Source organism: Peromyscus leucopus, chromosome 19 (assembly GCF_004664715.2).
Source record: "Peromyscus leucopus breed LL Stock chromosome 19, UCI_PerLeu_2.1, whole genome shotgun sequence".
Taxonomy (NCBI): domain Eukaryota; kingdom Metazoa; phylum Chordata; class Mammalia; order Rodentia; family Cricetidae; genus Peromyscus; species Peromyscus leucopus.
The window spans coordinates 23838329-23850919 of NC_051079.1; the positions used below are offsets into that span (position 1 = coordinate 23838329).

Here is a 12591-nt window from a genome sequence, read left to right on the forward strand (position 1 = left end):
AGGGGTGGGAGTGGGGAGAATAGGGGAACCCATGGCTGATATGTAGAACTGAATGGTATTGTAAAATAAAATAAAATTAAAAAAAAAAAATCCTCAAGTTTTCACGTGTTATGGCCAACCTGGACAATGCTAATAAGAAACATATGAAATGAAAATTTTTGCAACATAGTGAAATCATTCTTCTATACTGTTAGCTTTTCATTGCAAAATGGTTAAGAGTATGAGTTTGGATTGGATTGTGTCACATGCCTTTAATTCTAGCACTTGGGAGGCAGAAAAGATGAATCTTTTTGAGTTTGAGGCTAGCCTGGTCTACACGGCCTGGCTGCGGAAACAGCTTTTAAAATCACTTTAAGAATAAAAATAAAGGCTGAGAGTGCGGTGTGAGTTCGAGGCCAGCCTGGTCTATAGACTGAGTTCCAGAACAGCCAGGACTACACAGAGAAACCCTGTCTCAAAACAAAACAACAACAACAAACAAACAAAAAACAAAGTCTTACACACACACACACACACACACACACACAAATAATAAATAAGTGTAATTAACATTTTTTAGGAGCCAGGCAGTGGTGGTGCATGCCTTTAATCGTAACACTCAGGAGGCAGAGCAAGGCAGATAATATATGAGTTTGAGGTCAGCCTGGATTACAGAGCGAGTTCCAGAACAACCAGAGCTACACAGAGAAACCCTGTGTTGGAAAAACAAAACAAAACAAAAACATTTAAGATCTGAGGATTGGTTCAGTTGATGGAATGCTTGCCTATTAGATACAAAGCCTTGGGTTTGATCCCCAGCATCTGTCACCCTGGGAAAAGAGGCACACATCTGTAATCCCAGCACTTGGGTGGTGGAAACGGGAAGATCCAGAGTCTAAAGTCATCCTTGGCTTCATAGCTTGTCTGAGACCGGCTCAGGCTGCAGGGAATCCTCTCCCACAATACAAACAAAAGAAAATAATGGTAATAATTATAATAATAAATGGAGGGCCAGAGACATGGCTTGGCAGGTAAAGGTACTTGCCACCAAGCTTGAAGACCTTAGTAAGGTCCTGAGGACTCCCACCGTGGAAGGAGAAGGGCCTCTCTGGTCTCCATATGTGGGCTGTAGTACACACGATAAGAAAATAATAAAAAAATAAATGCAAGTGTCACAACATTTCAATGGACGGTGAGAGGCTCAGGGGGCTGACCCCTCCCTAGGGAGTCCTAGGAAGTCAATGGCTCCTGGAGGGGCAGTGACATTTGCCTCAGCAACGCCACCACCTGTGAGGTGCCCTGGTCATACCCTCACCAGCACTCCTGTGAATGGCCCCAGTGAAACTGAGTCAAAAGAAGCAGGAAGACTTGGTAGCTGGAGGAGGGGCCCGCTGGGAAGAGGAGGGGGTTAGCGGGAGTGGGCGGGGATAATGGCAGGTAAACGAGATGCGTGCGCGCACACACACACACACACACACACACACACACACACACACACACACGTGTGACCAAAAATACATCATCTCCTAGTAAGTTAGAGGCCTAGACAGAGGGACCTTGGCTGGAAAACCACAACATTCAAGGCCAGCCTGGTCTACATAGTAAGTTCTAGGGCAGCCTGGGCTCCATAGTGAGACCCTGCCCCCCCTCCCAAACAAACAAACAAAACTGTCCAACAAAACAACAATAAGCAAGAAAAATCACCCAGTACCATGTACATGTATGGAAATGTCACAATGGAACTTATTGTGTAAAATTACTATATGCTAATAAAAACATTAATAAAAAGAATGAGAAAATGGAATCCCAGGATGGAACTCAGTTCATGAGGCTTGCATAGTAAGTGCTTTACTGATCTCTCACCAATCCACCCAGATCCCCACACTCACACCTTTGTTGTTTTGTTCTGTTTTTTTGAGACAGGGTCTCACTATATAGCCTTGGCTGGCCTGGAATCCAATATGCAGACCAGACCAGCCTTGAATTCACACAGATCTGCCTGCTTCTACTTCCAGGTACTGGGATTAAAGGCATGGGCCACCATGACCAGACCACCTTTTGAAATTTTTTATTTTGAGACAGGGTCTCACTAAATTGTCCTGCTTGGTGGCCACAGAGTCAAGACATAGACCAGGAAAGCCTCAGAACTTGTGGGTCTTCAGACTAAAAGAATAAATATTAGCCAGACATGGTGGTGCTATCTTTGATCCCAGCACTCAGGAGGCAGAGGCGAGTAGATCTTTGTGAGTTTGAGGCCAGCCTGGTTTAGGGCAGCCAGGGCTAAGTAGTAAGATGCTGTCTCAAAACAAACAAACAAACAAACACAGTTCTAAATAGGAAAATGATAAACAATATTCTTTAGTGTGAATAAAAAGTATCTTACATAAGGGTCTGCCGGTTTCTGCTTACAAAGCTCTGTGAGTCCTGAAGTAGGGTTGGCGTTACGTACAGATTTAAATAGTCCTTAGCAGCTTGTCCAATTGGAATGGGTTCAATAATCACTGCAAATAGAAAGAAGTTCTCACTAAAAAGCAAATAGAAGTGCTTAAACATTATACAGCTATCAAAGAGGATGCTTTCAAAAGTTTTCAACTGTTGGGAGACTCATCATTGTGAGTTTTAAATTTGATTTCTATTTCTTTACATTTATTAAAGTGTTATAATTATTATTATTGGCTTTCTGATAGAGTCTCACCATAGTTCAGGCTGGCCTGGGACTCACTAAGTCGCCTAGGCTGGCATCAAACTCAGGGTGATCTTCCTGCTCAGCCACCTGAATCCTGTGATAACAGGCGTGAGTCGCCACACTCTACCTGCTTACTAAGGTATTGTTTACACATAGTATTTGCTAAATTTGTGATCACACAGAGAAATAAATAGAATTTAAATTAAAAAATATCAATAACAACCACACACAAAAGAACTAAAGCAAAACCAGTCCAAACCCCGTGGCCACTCAGGAGGCTGGCACAGATGGACTACCTGTGGGCTTACTACCTGTGGACTTGTCTCAAAAGATAAAGGACTGAAGCCGGGCAGTGGTGGCGCACACCTTTAATCCCAGCACTCGGGAGGCAGAGCCAGGCGGATCTCTGTGAGTTCGAGGCCAGCCTGGGCTACCAAGTGAGTTCCAGGAAAGGCGCAAAGCTACACGGAGAAACCCTGTCTCGAAAAACCAAAAAAAAAAAAAAAAAAAAAAAAAAAGATAAAGGACTGGAAAGTCAGGCTGCAGTCCATGCCTGAAACCCCAGCACTCAGAAGCTGGAGGCAGGGAGATCAGGAGGAGGTCAAGGCCAGCCTGAGACACACGGCTGGAGAGACGGCTCAGTGGTTAAGGTCAGTTTTTCTTCCCAGATACATATCTCAGCACCCACATCAGGCGGTTCACAGCTGTCATAAACTCTAACTCCAGGGGATCCAATGCCTTCTTCTGGCCTCTGAGGACATCTGCACACATGTGACATACACTCACATTGCCATAAGCAAAAATAAAATAAATCGTAGCAATAAATAAGTAAATAAAAGGCTGAGGACTTAGCAGCTCACTGGCAAAGATTTTCCTGTCCTGAAGTCCTAGGCTCACCCCTAGTACTTAAAAGACAGTATGCCCACTTCTTCACTAATTCTGCTTTTTTCCTTTCCTTTCTTCTTCTTCTTTTTTTTAAATTTTTATTTATTTTTTTATTTTTTTGAGACAGGGTTTCTCTGTGTAGGCCTGACTAGAACTCACTCTGTAGACCAGACTGGCCTCAAATTCAGAGATCTACCTGCCTCTGCCTCCTGAGTGTTGGAATTAAAGGTGGTGACCCACCACCACCCGGCCAGTATGTCCATTTCTTAAAGGGTTACCAGCTTCAAAACTTCAAATTGGATGAAAATCAAAAAGGATCTGCAATTACCAAATTCACAGTGACTTAAGACTTTCTTGTTTTGTTTTGTTAGGAAAAAGACACGTTTACCAAGTCCACAACAAAGGAGCAGTGTTCAAGGCCAGCGACCAACCGAGTACTGCTGCAATAGAATCTGTGAACTTGTTACATCTCTTATCCTCTGTGCCTGGAACACTTCTGAAGTTTTGTGGGCCATTATGAAGAAGGATAACACAATAGGAGAGCAATCCTAAACAAGTCCGTTCAGGAGAAAGAAAGAACTCTGCAGACCCCGGGGCTCAGCATACTTCTGTAGGTGCTGTTCACTTTTCAGCTCTTGGGTTCAAGATTAGTTTTGTTTCTGTTTTTAAAATATTTATTTCATGTGTGTGAATGTTTTGCCTGCATGTTATGTATGAATGTGCACCAGGTGCATGCCTGGTGCCCAAGAAGGTCAGAGGAGGGTGTTGGAGCCCCTGGAACTGGAGTTCTGAGCTGCCACGTGGGTGCCGGAGACTGAACTCTGGTCCTTAGCAAGAGCATCCAGTGCTCGTAACTGCTGAGTCAGCTCGCCCACCCTCGTCTCCTCTTTTGTGTTACTGAGACAGGTCTATGTAGCCCAGGCTGGCCTGGAACTCTGTAGCCCAGGCTGGCCTGGAACTCACAGCGATCCACCTGCCTCTGCCTCCCAGGTGCTGAGAGTTTGTTTCTTGTTTTGCTTTTGTGCTTTGTTTGTTTGTTTTGAGACAAGGTCGGGGGTAGTCTACACTGACTTCCGACAGGGTTAAGACACTGAACTTCTTCTGATCCTTCTGTCCTCCCCTCTCCAGAGCTAAAATTAGGATCACAGGCCTGTGGCCTCTGCCTGCTTTTGTCTAGCGCTGGGATTCAAACCCAGGACTTTCCAGGAGCTCAGCAAGTACCCTACAAACTGAGCTACATCCCAGGCCCCTCCAGCTTCAGGTTCAGATGACTCACAACAGGAAAATAGAACAAAGTATATTTGGAGGAAAATTCCTTCTTCTCAGACATGTCTTCAAGATTAAAAACAAACTTTAAGAAGTGAACAATTTGGAAAGCAGGCGTGAGAAACTCACCTTCTGGAAACATGAAGCGAATCTCTCTTTCTGAGGCAGCGAAGTCCTTGCTCCCATGGAGGGCGTTCCGTAGCTCATCTGTACCGTAAATTGCCCTTAGACTAAAGCAGATTACGGATGTTGCCCTTTCAACTCTGACACCCTTCCTTACTTTACAGGGGACTGTTCCCTTTTCATTATTTGGAGGGGTGGGGCATCACATATGGAGGTCAGAAGACTTCTTCAGGAGTGGTTTTCTCCTTCTAGCTCATGGGTCCTGAGTTCGAATCCAGATCATCCCATTTGGCAGCAAGTATTTTACCCAATGAGTCATCTTGCCAGCCTTATCTATTTGTTTGTTTGTTTTTAGACAGGGCATCACTAATATAATTTTAAGCTTTTCATCTACTTAGATGACAGTCAAATAAATTTATGTATGCTGGTGGAATACACTGTGAAAACAGGTATTCTCTAGGTGAAGAAAGGTGTTTTGTAAGAAGTGAAAGGAAATATCAATCCAAAAGTGTGATAGCTGTTTCATTTCTAGAAACTAGAGATCACGCTAAAAATTTGGATTTTTTTTTTTTTTTTTTTTTTTTTTTTTTGAGACAGTTTCTCACTATGTATCCTGGGCTGGCCTGGACTTGCTGTCCAGATCAGGTTAGCCTTAAACTCTCAGAAACTTGCCTGCCTTTGTCTCTTAAGCACTGAGATTAAAGGTATGCACCGTGTCCAGAAAAGACATCTAGAAATTCTAGTTTTCCCCTTACAAATCCCATTCAGGACCAGTGAGAGACCTCAGCTGCTGAGGGCATTGCCGCCAAGCCCGAGTGTGGTCCTGGGATCCTGAGGGAGAGAACTGACTCCCACTAGCCACTTCTGACCTCCACATGTTCAAGGTAGACACACCCACAGAGTAAGTGAATAAAATGTATCGTCAACAACCCTGCTCCATAGCCATGTGTCCTGGCTCACCCCTGTAACCCCAACATGGGGAAGGGGGAGAGAGACAGGAGGATTGTCACAAATTCAAAGCTAGCCTGGGCAAACAGCGAATTATGGCCAACTTAGGCTACAGAGTAAGACCTAGTCTCAAAAATAATTAAAACAAAACAAAACAACAACAATAAAACCAAGCTGGGTGGTGTGGCACACACCTTTGATCCCAGCACTCAGGAGGCAGAGATGGGCGGATTTCTAATTTTGAGGCTAGCCTGGTCTACAGTGGGAGTTCCAAGACAACCAGGGCTACACAGTGAAACTCTGTCTCAGAAAAAAAAAAAAAAAAAAATCAATCAATCAATCCTACGGTACAGGCAGTTTAATGCAAGGCTAATCAGCCATCAATAAGATATTCTCTGACGCTTTCTATATCATTTTGGTATTAAGAGAGCACTGAAACATGAGAATGTCAAATTCACTGGCTTACATCAGAGAAAAGTTCATTTAGGAGAACTTCCATGGGTGGAAAACACTCATTGAAAAGATAGCAGTGTGGATTGCTTTGTTTCTTTGGTTTTCACACTTTAAGAGGGCATCAGCTGGGTGGTGGTAGCACGAGCCTTTAATCCCAGACTCAGGAGGCAGAGCCAGGATCTCTATGAGTTCGAGGCCAGCCTGGCCTACAGAGCGAGATCCAGGACAGCCAGGGCTACAGAGAGAAACCCTGTCTCAAAAAAACCAAAAAAGAAAACAAGAGGGCTTCAGTCCTTCAAGCCCCAGGGAAATTACCTGTCCGGGTGTGTCTCCTTAGCTAGTAAACTATTAGATGGTCCCATAAGTTCTTTCCAGTAAGAGATGGCATTATATCTAGCTAATATCATGGCAACAAGAGGTCCAGAACTCATATAAGCTGTTAAGTTTGGGAAAAACATTTTCCCATACTGTTCCACGTAAAAGTTGCTACAGTGCTCAGGGCTCAGATGGAGTTTTCGTCTCTGTAAACAAAACAAAGTCAACAGAAGCATTTAAAGTGACAGCTCAATAAAGCCATTAATAAAGCTCATTAAGTCATTAATAACTGCCAAGGCACGGGGGCTCATGCCTGTAATTATCTTTGTATTAGTATACAGAAATGATATTTAAATTAAATATGTTCAGAGGAAGTATTTATCCCACTTAAAAAAAAAAAAAAAGATCCCTAGGCTGATGGGCTGGTGAGACCGCTCCACGGGAAAGGTGCTTGCTGACCAGGCTGAGGCTCCAAGTTCAATCCCCAGAATTTAATGTTGGGAAGAGAGAATTGATTCCCTAAGTTTTCGGACTGAAACACACACACACACACACACACACACACACACACACACACACACATATACAAACATTTTTTAAAAGAGTGTTTGCTGAGCAGTCATGAGGACCAGAGTTTGGGTCCTGGCACCTGCATTACACGCAGGGGTATCCACCAAACGCCTGTAACTCCACCTACAAGGTATTCGATGCCCTCTTCTGGCATCCATGCGCGGGTCTAGGCACACGTACACACAGTCACCCAGAGATCAGGCAAGCTTGGTCTGCATAGTGAGGTCGGCTAGTCACTGTCTCTAAAACAAACAAACAACAACAACAAAATGGAATCCTTAGTTTAGTTCCAGGCATGGTATGAGAGGGTGTAGAGAATCCTCAGACCATATAAAGGAATATTCTGATAAACTCTACAGCCAGCTCCCAAGAAGTCTAGCCCTCCATGCCTCCGCCCGCTCCACCACGCCCAGTGCACAAGCTGCTGGTTTTGAGACGGGGTCTTACGACTTCACCAGGCTGGCCTCCCTCCCCGTAGCCCGTCTGTCTGGCGGGGTGCTTGCTGCCTTGGTCTCCCTGGACACAGGCATGCCCAGCAGCCACGCGCCCCTTTCTGCAGGCTCGCTAGCTCCTGCAGCGTAACTTAAAAAATTTAGAGTTCATCTTTAAAGTCGATACAAAAATTAACGGTTTTATTGGTTGCTTCGAAATGAAATCTGGTGAAAAATCGTTTGAAATAGTTTTATGCCGCGGTGATAGCCAATGTGTGGACCACAGCTCAGTGTGTGACGAAGACAATGCTGCCCCCTGCTGGAAGGAGAGAGGTTTTCAGCGCCTCTTTCACAAACCAACCTCCCAAACACCCCGATGTCACAGGAACCCGCGGCAAGAGTCAAATTCCTCGGGACAGAAAGTAGGCTAGTGGAGGGGCTGGTGAAGACAGAAACACACCTCACCCACCCACTTTTTAAAAGACTTCACAGCTTCAGGTTGAAAAACTACGGATGAATAGTGGCGAGGGTCACAAAACGAGGCGAATTACTTAACACCACTGCGCTGTGCCTTAAAAGAGTTTAAATGGTACAGTTGATGTAACATCTACCCCGCCAAATAAAGCAAAAGAAACAAAATTCATCGCTGTGGCTGACCCAGCAGCAGAGGCAGGGGCTGCATACACAGACCGCAGCTGTCCCTGGTCTTCCGTTCACAGCAGGCTCTCTCTGTGTAGCCCTGGGACGGTCTGGAACTCACAGAGATCCACTTCCCTTTGCCTTCTGAGTGCTTGGATTGAAGGTGTGTACCAGCATGTCCAGCCCATGAATTTTAATTTATAGTCAGTCCGAGCCGCTTAGTTACTAAGTCTGTCACTGTTTTTTCAAATGTGGACTTAAGTTTTAGAGAGCTAGCTCAGGGATTAAATCGACGACTGCGCAATGTAAGGACCTAGATTTGGATGCCCAGAGTTTTCCTAATGCCCAACATTGTCGTGGGAGTTTGTCATCCCTGCGCACCTGTGGAGACAGGGCAGCTGGAGAGAGGAGGGACCTCAGAAGTTCGTGCCCGGTTAGCCTCAATAATGTAGGAGCAAACAGGAAAGCCTGTTTCAGACAGCAGACAAGCTGAGGACTGGGGCCTGAGTAGCGTGCAAGCACACACCACACAAAGATAAAGACTTTTTTTTTTAAAGGACTTAAAACATTTTGGGGGCGGGGTTCCAAAACAAAGTTTCTCTGTGTAGCCCCAGCTGTCCTGGAACTCACAGAGATCCGACTGCCTCTGCCCCGCCCCATGCTGGGATTAAAGGCGTGGACCACCACTGCCTGGCATACTTGATACATCTTAAGTATGTAGAGTACAGAAGCCAGAGCTCCCTACTACTGTAAGAGTTTGATTCCCACTAAAAATAAAAAAAAAAAGAAAAAAGAAAAGAAAAAAAAAAAAAGAAAATATTTCTCTCTGTGAGTTCAAGGCCAGCCTGGTCTGCTGTGGATATCACTCTATATAAATAAAACACTGATGGCCAGTGACCAGGCAGGAAGTATAGGCGGGACAAAGAGAGAGGAAAATTGGGGAAACAGGAAGAAGGAGGAGAGACACTGCAAGCCACCGCCAGGACAAGAAGCATGTAAAGATGCTGGTAAGCCACCAGCCATGTGGCTAGGTATAGATTTATAGAAATGGGTTAATTTAAGATATAAGAACAGTTAGCAAGAAGCCTGCCACGGCCATACAGTTTATAAGTAATATAAGCGTCTGAGTGATTATTTTATACGTGGATTGTGGGACTGCGGGGCTTGGGGAACCTGGAGAGAAGCCCTCCAGCAACACTGGTCTACAGAGCGAGATTCAGGACAGCCACCAAAACTAACAGAGAACCCTGTCTCCAACACACACACACACACACACACACACACACACACACACACACACACGAGTTTGATCCCAGTTAGAGATACCTTTCTTTGAAAAAAAAAAAAAAAACCTACAGAATTTAAAACTAAGCCAGGCATAATGGCACACCCTGTGCAATCCCCGCACTCAGGAGCCGCAGTAGCAGAATTTGTAGCCACGTAGTGAGATCTTCTCAGAAAACAAAACACAAGGTTTGTGAGTATCTTACTCACAGCTCGATGAAGGAGAAGGCAGGGGATCATCCTGAACTAAATAGCAAGAGACTTTCTTTGTTTCTCTCTTTTTAGGCAAAGGGTCTCAGGTAGCCCAGGCTAGCCTCAAACTCACTATGTCACTGGGGATGACCTCATCAAACTTCTGGTCCTCCTGCCTCAGTCCCCTGAATATGGACACTGGACTCCAGGTTTTGTGCGGTGCTGGAGATGGAAGCCGTGGTTCTACATTTGCTAGGCATACATGCCACCACTGAGCTGCACCCTCAGCCTGAGAACCCGGATCTCTAAGTACCTTCCCCGCCCCCAATTGCTTGTTTAGCCACTTTTCTTCTTGAAGAAGTCACAGACACGATTTAATATTTTCAGCTGGGGGAAACTGGTAGGGATTGAATCCCCCAGTCTGTGCTTGCTAAGCCAGTGTTCTGCCACTCAGCCCCACCCGAGCCCCACCTGTAAGCTTAATTTTTAAAGATTTAGGTCCATTTAGAGCTGTCCCAGTATAAGATACTCAATTTTCTTCACAACATTTATTAAAGACTTTGTGTTCGTCTGAATATTTCTTTACCATCTCAACTTCCTCCCATCATCTCTCTCTCTCTCTCTCTCTCTCTCTCTCTCCCTCCCTCCCTCCCTCCCTCCGAGTGTGTGTGTGTGTGTGTGTGTGTGATATGCATGTCTGTGTTCATGTGTACACACACACATATGTGGGGGTGCAGGTGCCATGCGTGTGGAGCCAGAGATCCACATTGGGTGTTAACCTCAGTTGCTCACCACCTTGGATCTCCCACTGAACCCGAAGTTCACCGATCTGAGGAGACTTGTGGGCTCACAAGCTCCAGGACCCTCCTGCCCTGCCTCCCCAGCACGGGATTACCCACAGCTGTCCATGACTGCTGGGGATTCAAACTCAGGTCCTTGTGCCTGCTCAGCAAACACTGCCACAAGCCCCTTTCCAGCTCAATGTTCTTTATTTGAAAACACTGACAAAATAGAAAATAGGATGGCAGTCTGATACTATATCATTTTTGTTGTTGATTTCAAGACATGGTCTCACTATGTAACCCTGACTGGCCAGGAACTTGCTATGGAGATCAGGCTGGCCTTAAACTCACAGAAATACACCTGCTTCTGCCTCAGCAGTGCCTGGATTAAAAGCGCCACACTCAGCTGTATACATGTAAGAGAATAAAAAACTAGTAGTTCAAATAAAATTCAAAAATATTAAAATATTGTTATATCTGATACATTTATACACTTTGTCTTTTGTTGGAGACTTGTCCAACTAGAGGACAGCTGGAACTCTGTGAAGGATGGTGGGGAGCTCAAGATCCTTCAGTCTTACCCTACCTAGGGCTGGGATCACAGGCTTACAAGACCACTTCCAGGGCCTGGGTCCCCTGTGCCCCAGGCTGGCCTGGAACTCCCTGTGTATTACAAGCTGACCTCTCAATGTCCTCTGGAAGGCCGGGCTTCCATGACTGCAGAACAAATGTTGGTCTTAAAACATTAAATGTTTGCCAGGCAGTGGTGCACACTTTTGGTACCATCACTCAGGAGGCAGAGGCGGGTGGATCTCTGAGTCTGGGGCTAGCCTGGTCTACAGAGTGAGTTCAGGTAGCAGGCTAAGAAAGAAGTTCAAAAAAAAAAAAAAAAAACATGAACATAAAAAACTGTGCACATAAAGACATAGCTAGAAAAAATAATTTGATTTTAAAGACAGTGCAGTAAGTTAAGTCATTTTGTTTAACCTGACTGGAAAGTTCCGAGAAGAAACAATTGCTTCTTTTGTTTATCTTTCTTTTGGATGTGAAACTTACCTGGTACATGTAACTTGTTTGGTTTTTGAGACAGGTCTCACAGAGCCAAGGCTGACCTGTCAACTTTGAAGTCACTGCATAGCTGAATTCCTGATCCTCCTGCCTCCACCTCCCCGGTACCAAGATTACAGGCATGTGCCTACCCGCCTACCTTACATATAACCTTTATATTTAGAAATGTAAACCGATTGTTACCACGGATCTAGTTGGGTGGGTACATTTATATAAGTATAGCGCAAACTAATAGAAGAGACGCCAGGAGTTACCTGAATGATGGTGAATCCGGATCTGAGAATAATGTCGCGTATCTCCTCCTCTTTGTCAACAATATCTGGCTTGATAATGGCTAGTGTTTTTTCTACATATATCTGAGGCAGGGGCATTGACACCTCCATGCTGGCGCTTCCCGGTATAATTTACTAATCTCCTGACCAGGTATCCACTGCAGTGACAGCCCCAACCTGTGGCAGTATTTGGTGCTAGGCTTGATTAATTTGTGAAAATGGAAACTGCCATGTTTTCCTACAAGCAGTCTTGCAAGAATACGACTTGTCTAGAGCCCAAGTGGAGCCCTGGTCGCTTCACTGAGGCAGGAGGATGGACTGTATCAGTGCCGCTCTCCAGTAGGGGAAGGCCCTAGCCAGCTGCCCTAGCGAAGGGCCCCCACTCCTCAGGGACCACTTTTTACAGGCTTAGGTGTGACTGCAAGGTAGGCCCCCCAGGTCCTAAGGAAATCTCCAGGCTAGACCCTCCCAGCTCTCACCTCCGTTCTGGTGTTGTCAAACCCCGTTGCTAAGAGACCCGAAGCTGGTTTTCTACGGTGGCTGCAGAGGGCCAATCCCAGCAGAGTTTTTCAGCCTCTGTTTTTATTTAGGGTAGCAATTAGCCGCGCGAATTTTATTCTTTTTATGAGTCTTAGAGTACTAGACATTTTTCTCATAATTTTAAAAACAACTTTATTAGCTGCTGCTGCTGCTGCTGG

The 12591-nt window shown here is 45.2% G+C and overlaps 1 protein-coding gene across 1 annotated transcript in view; it reads right to left on the reverse strand.

Annotated features, from left to right (window-relative positions):
• Positions 1 to 12413, reverse strand: part of Nme5 (NME/NM23 family member 5) — a 13434-nt gene extending 1021 nt beyond the window's left edge. The window contains 5 exon segments of the mRNA XM_028886841.2: positions 2363 to 2406; positions 2409 to 2480; positions 4946 to 5046; positions 6656 to 6861; positions 11876 to 12413. Of these exon segments, the coding sequence (XP_028742674.1) occupies positions 2363 to 2406; positions 2409 to 2480; positions 4946 to 5046; positions 6656 to 6861; positions 11876 to 12004 (552 nt within the window). The 5' untranslated portion in view covers positions 12005 to 12413.
• Between the last annotated feature and the right edge of the window lie 178 nt (positions 12414 to 12591).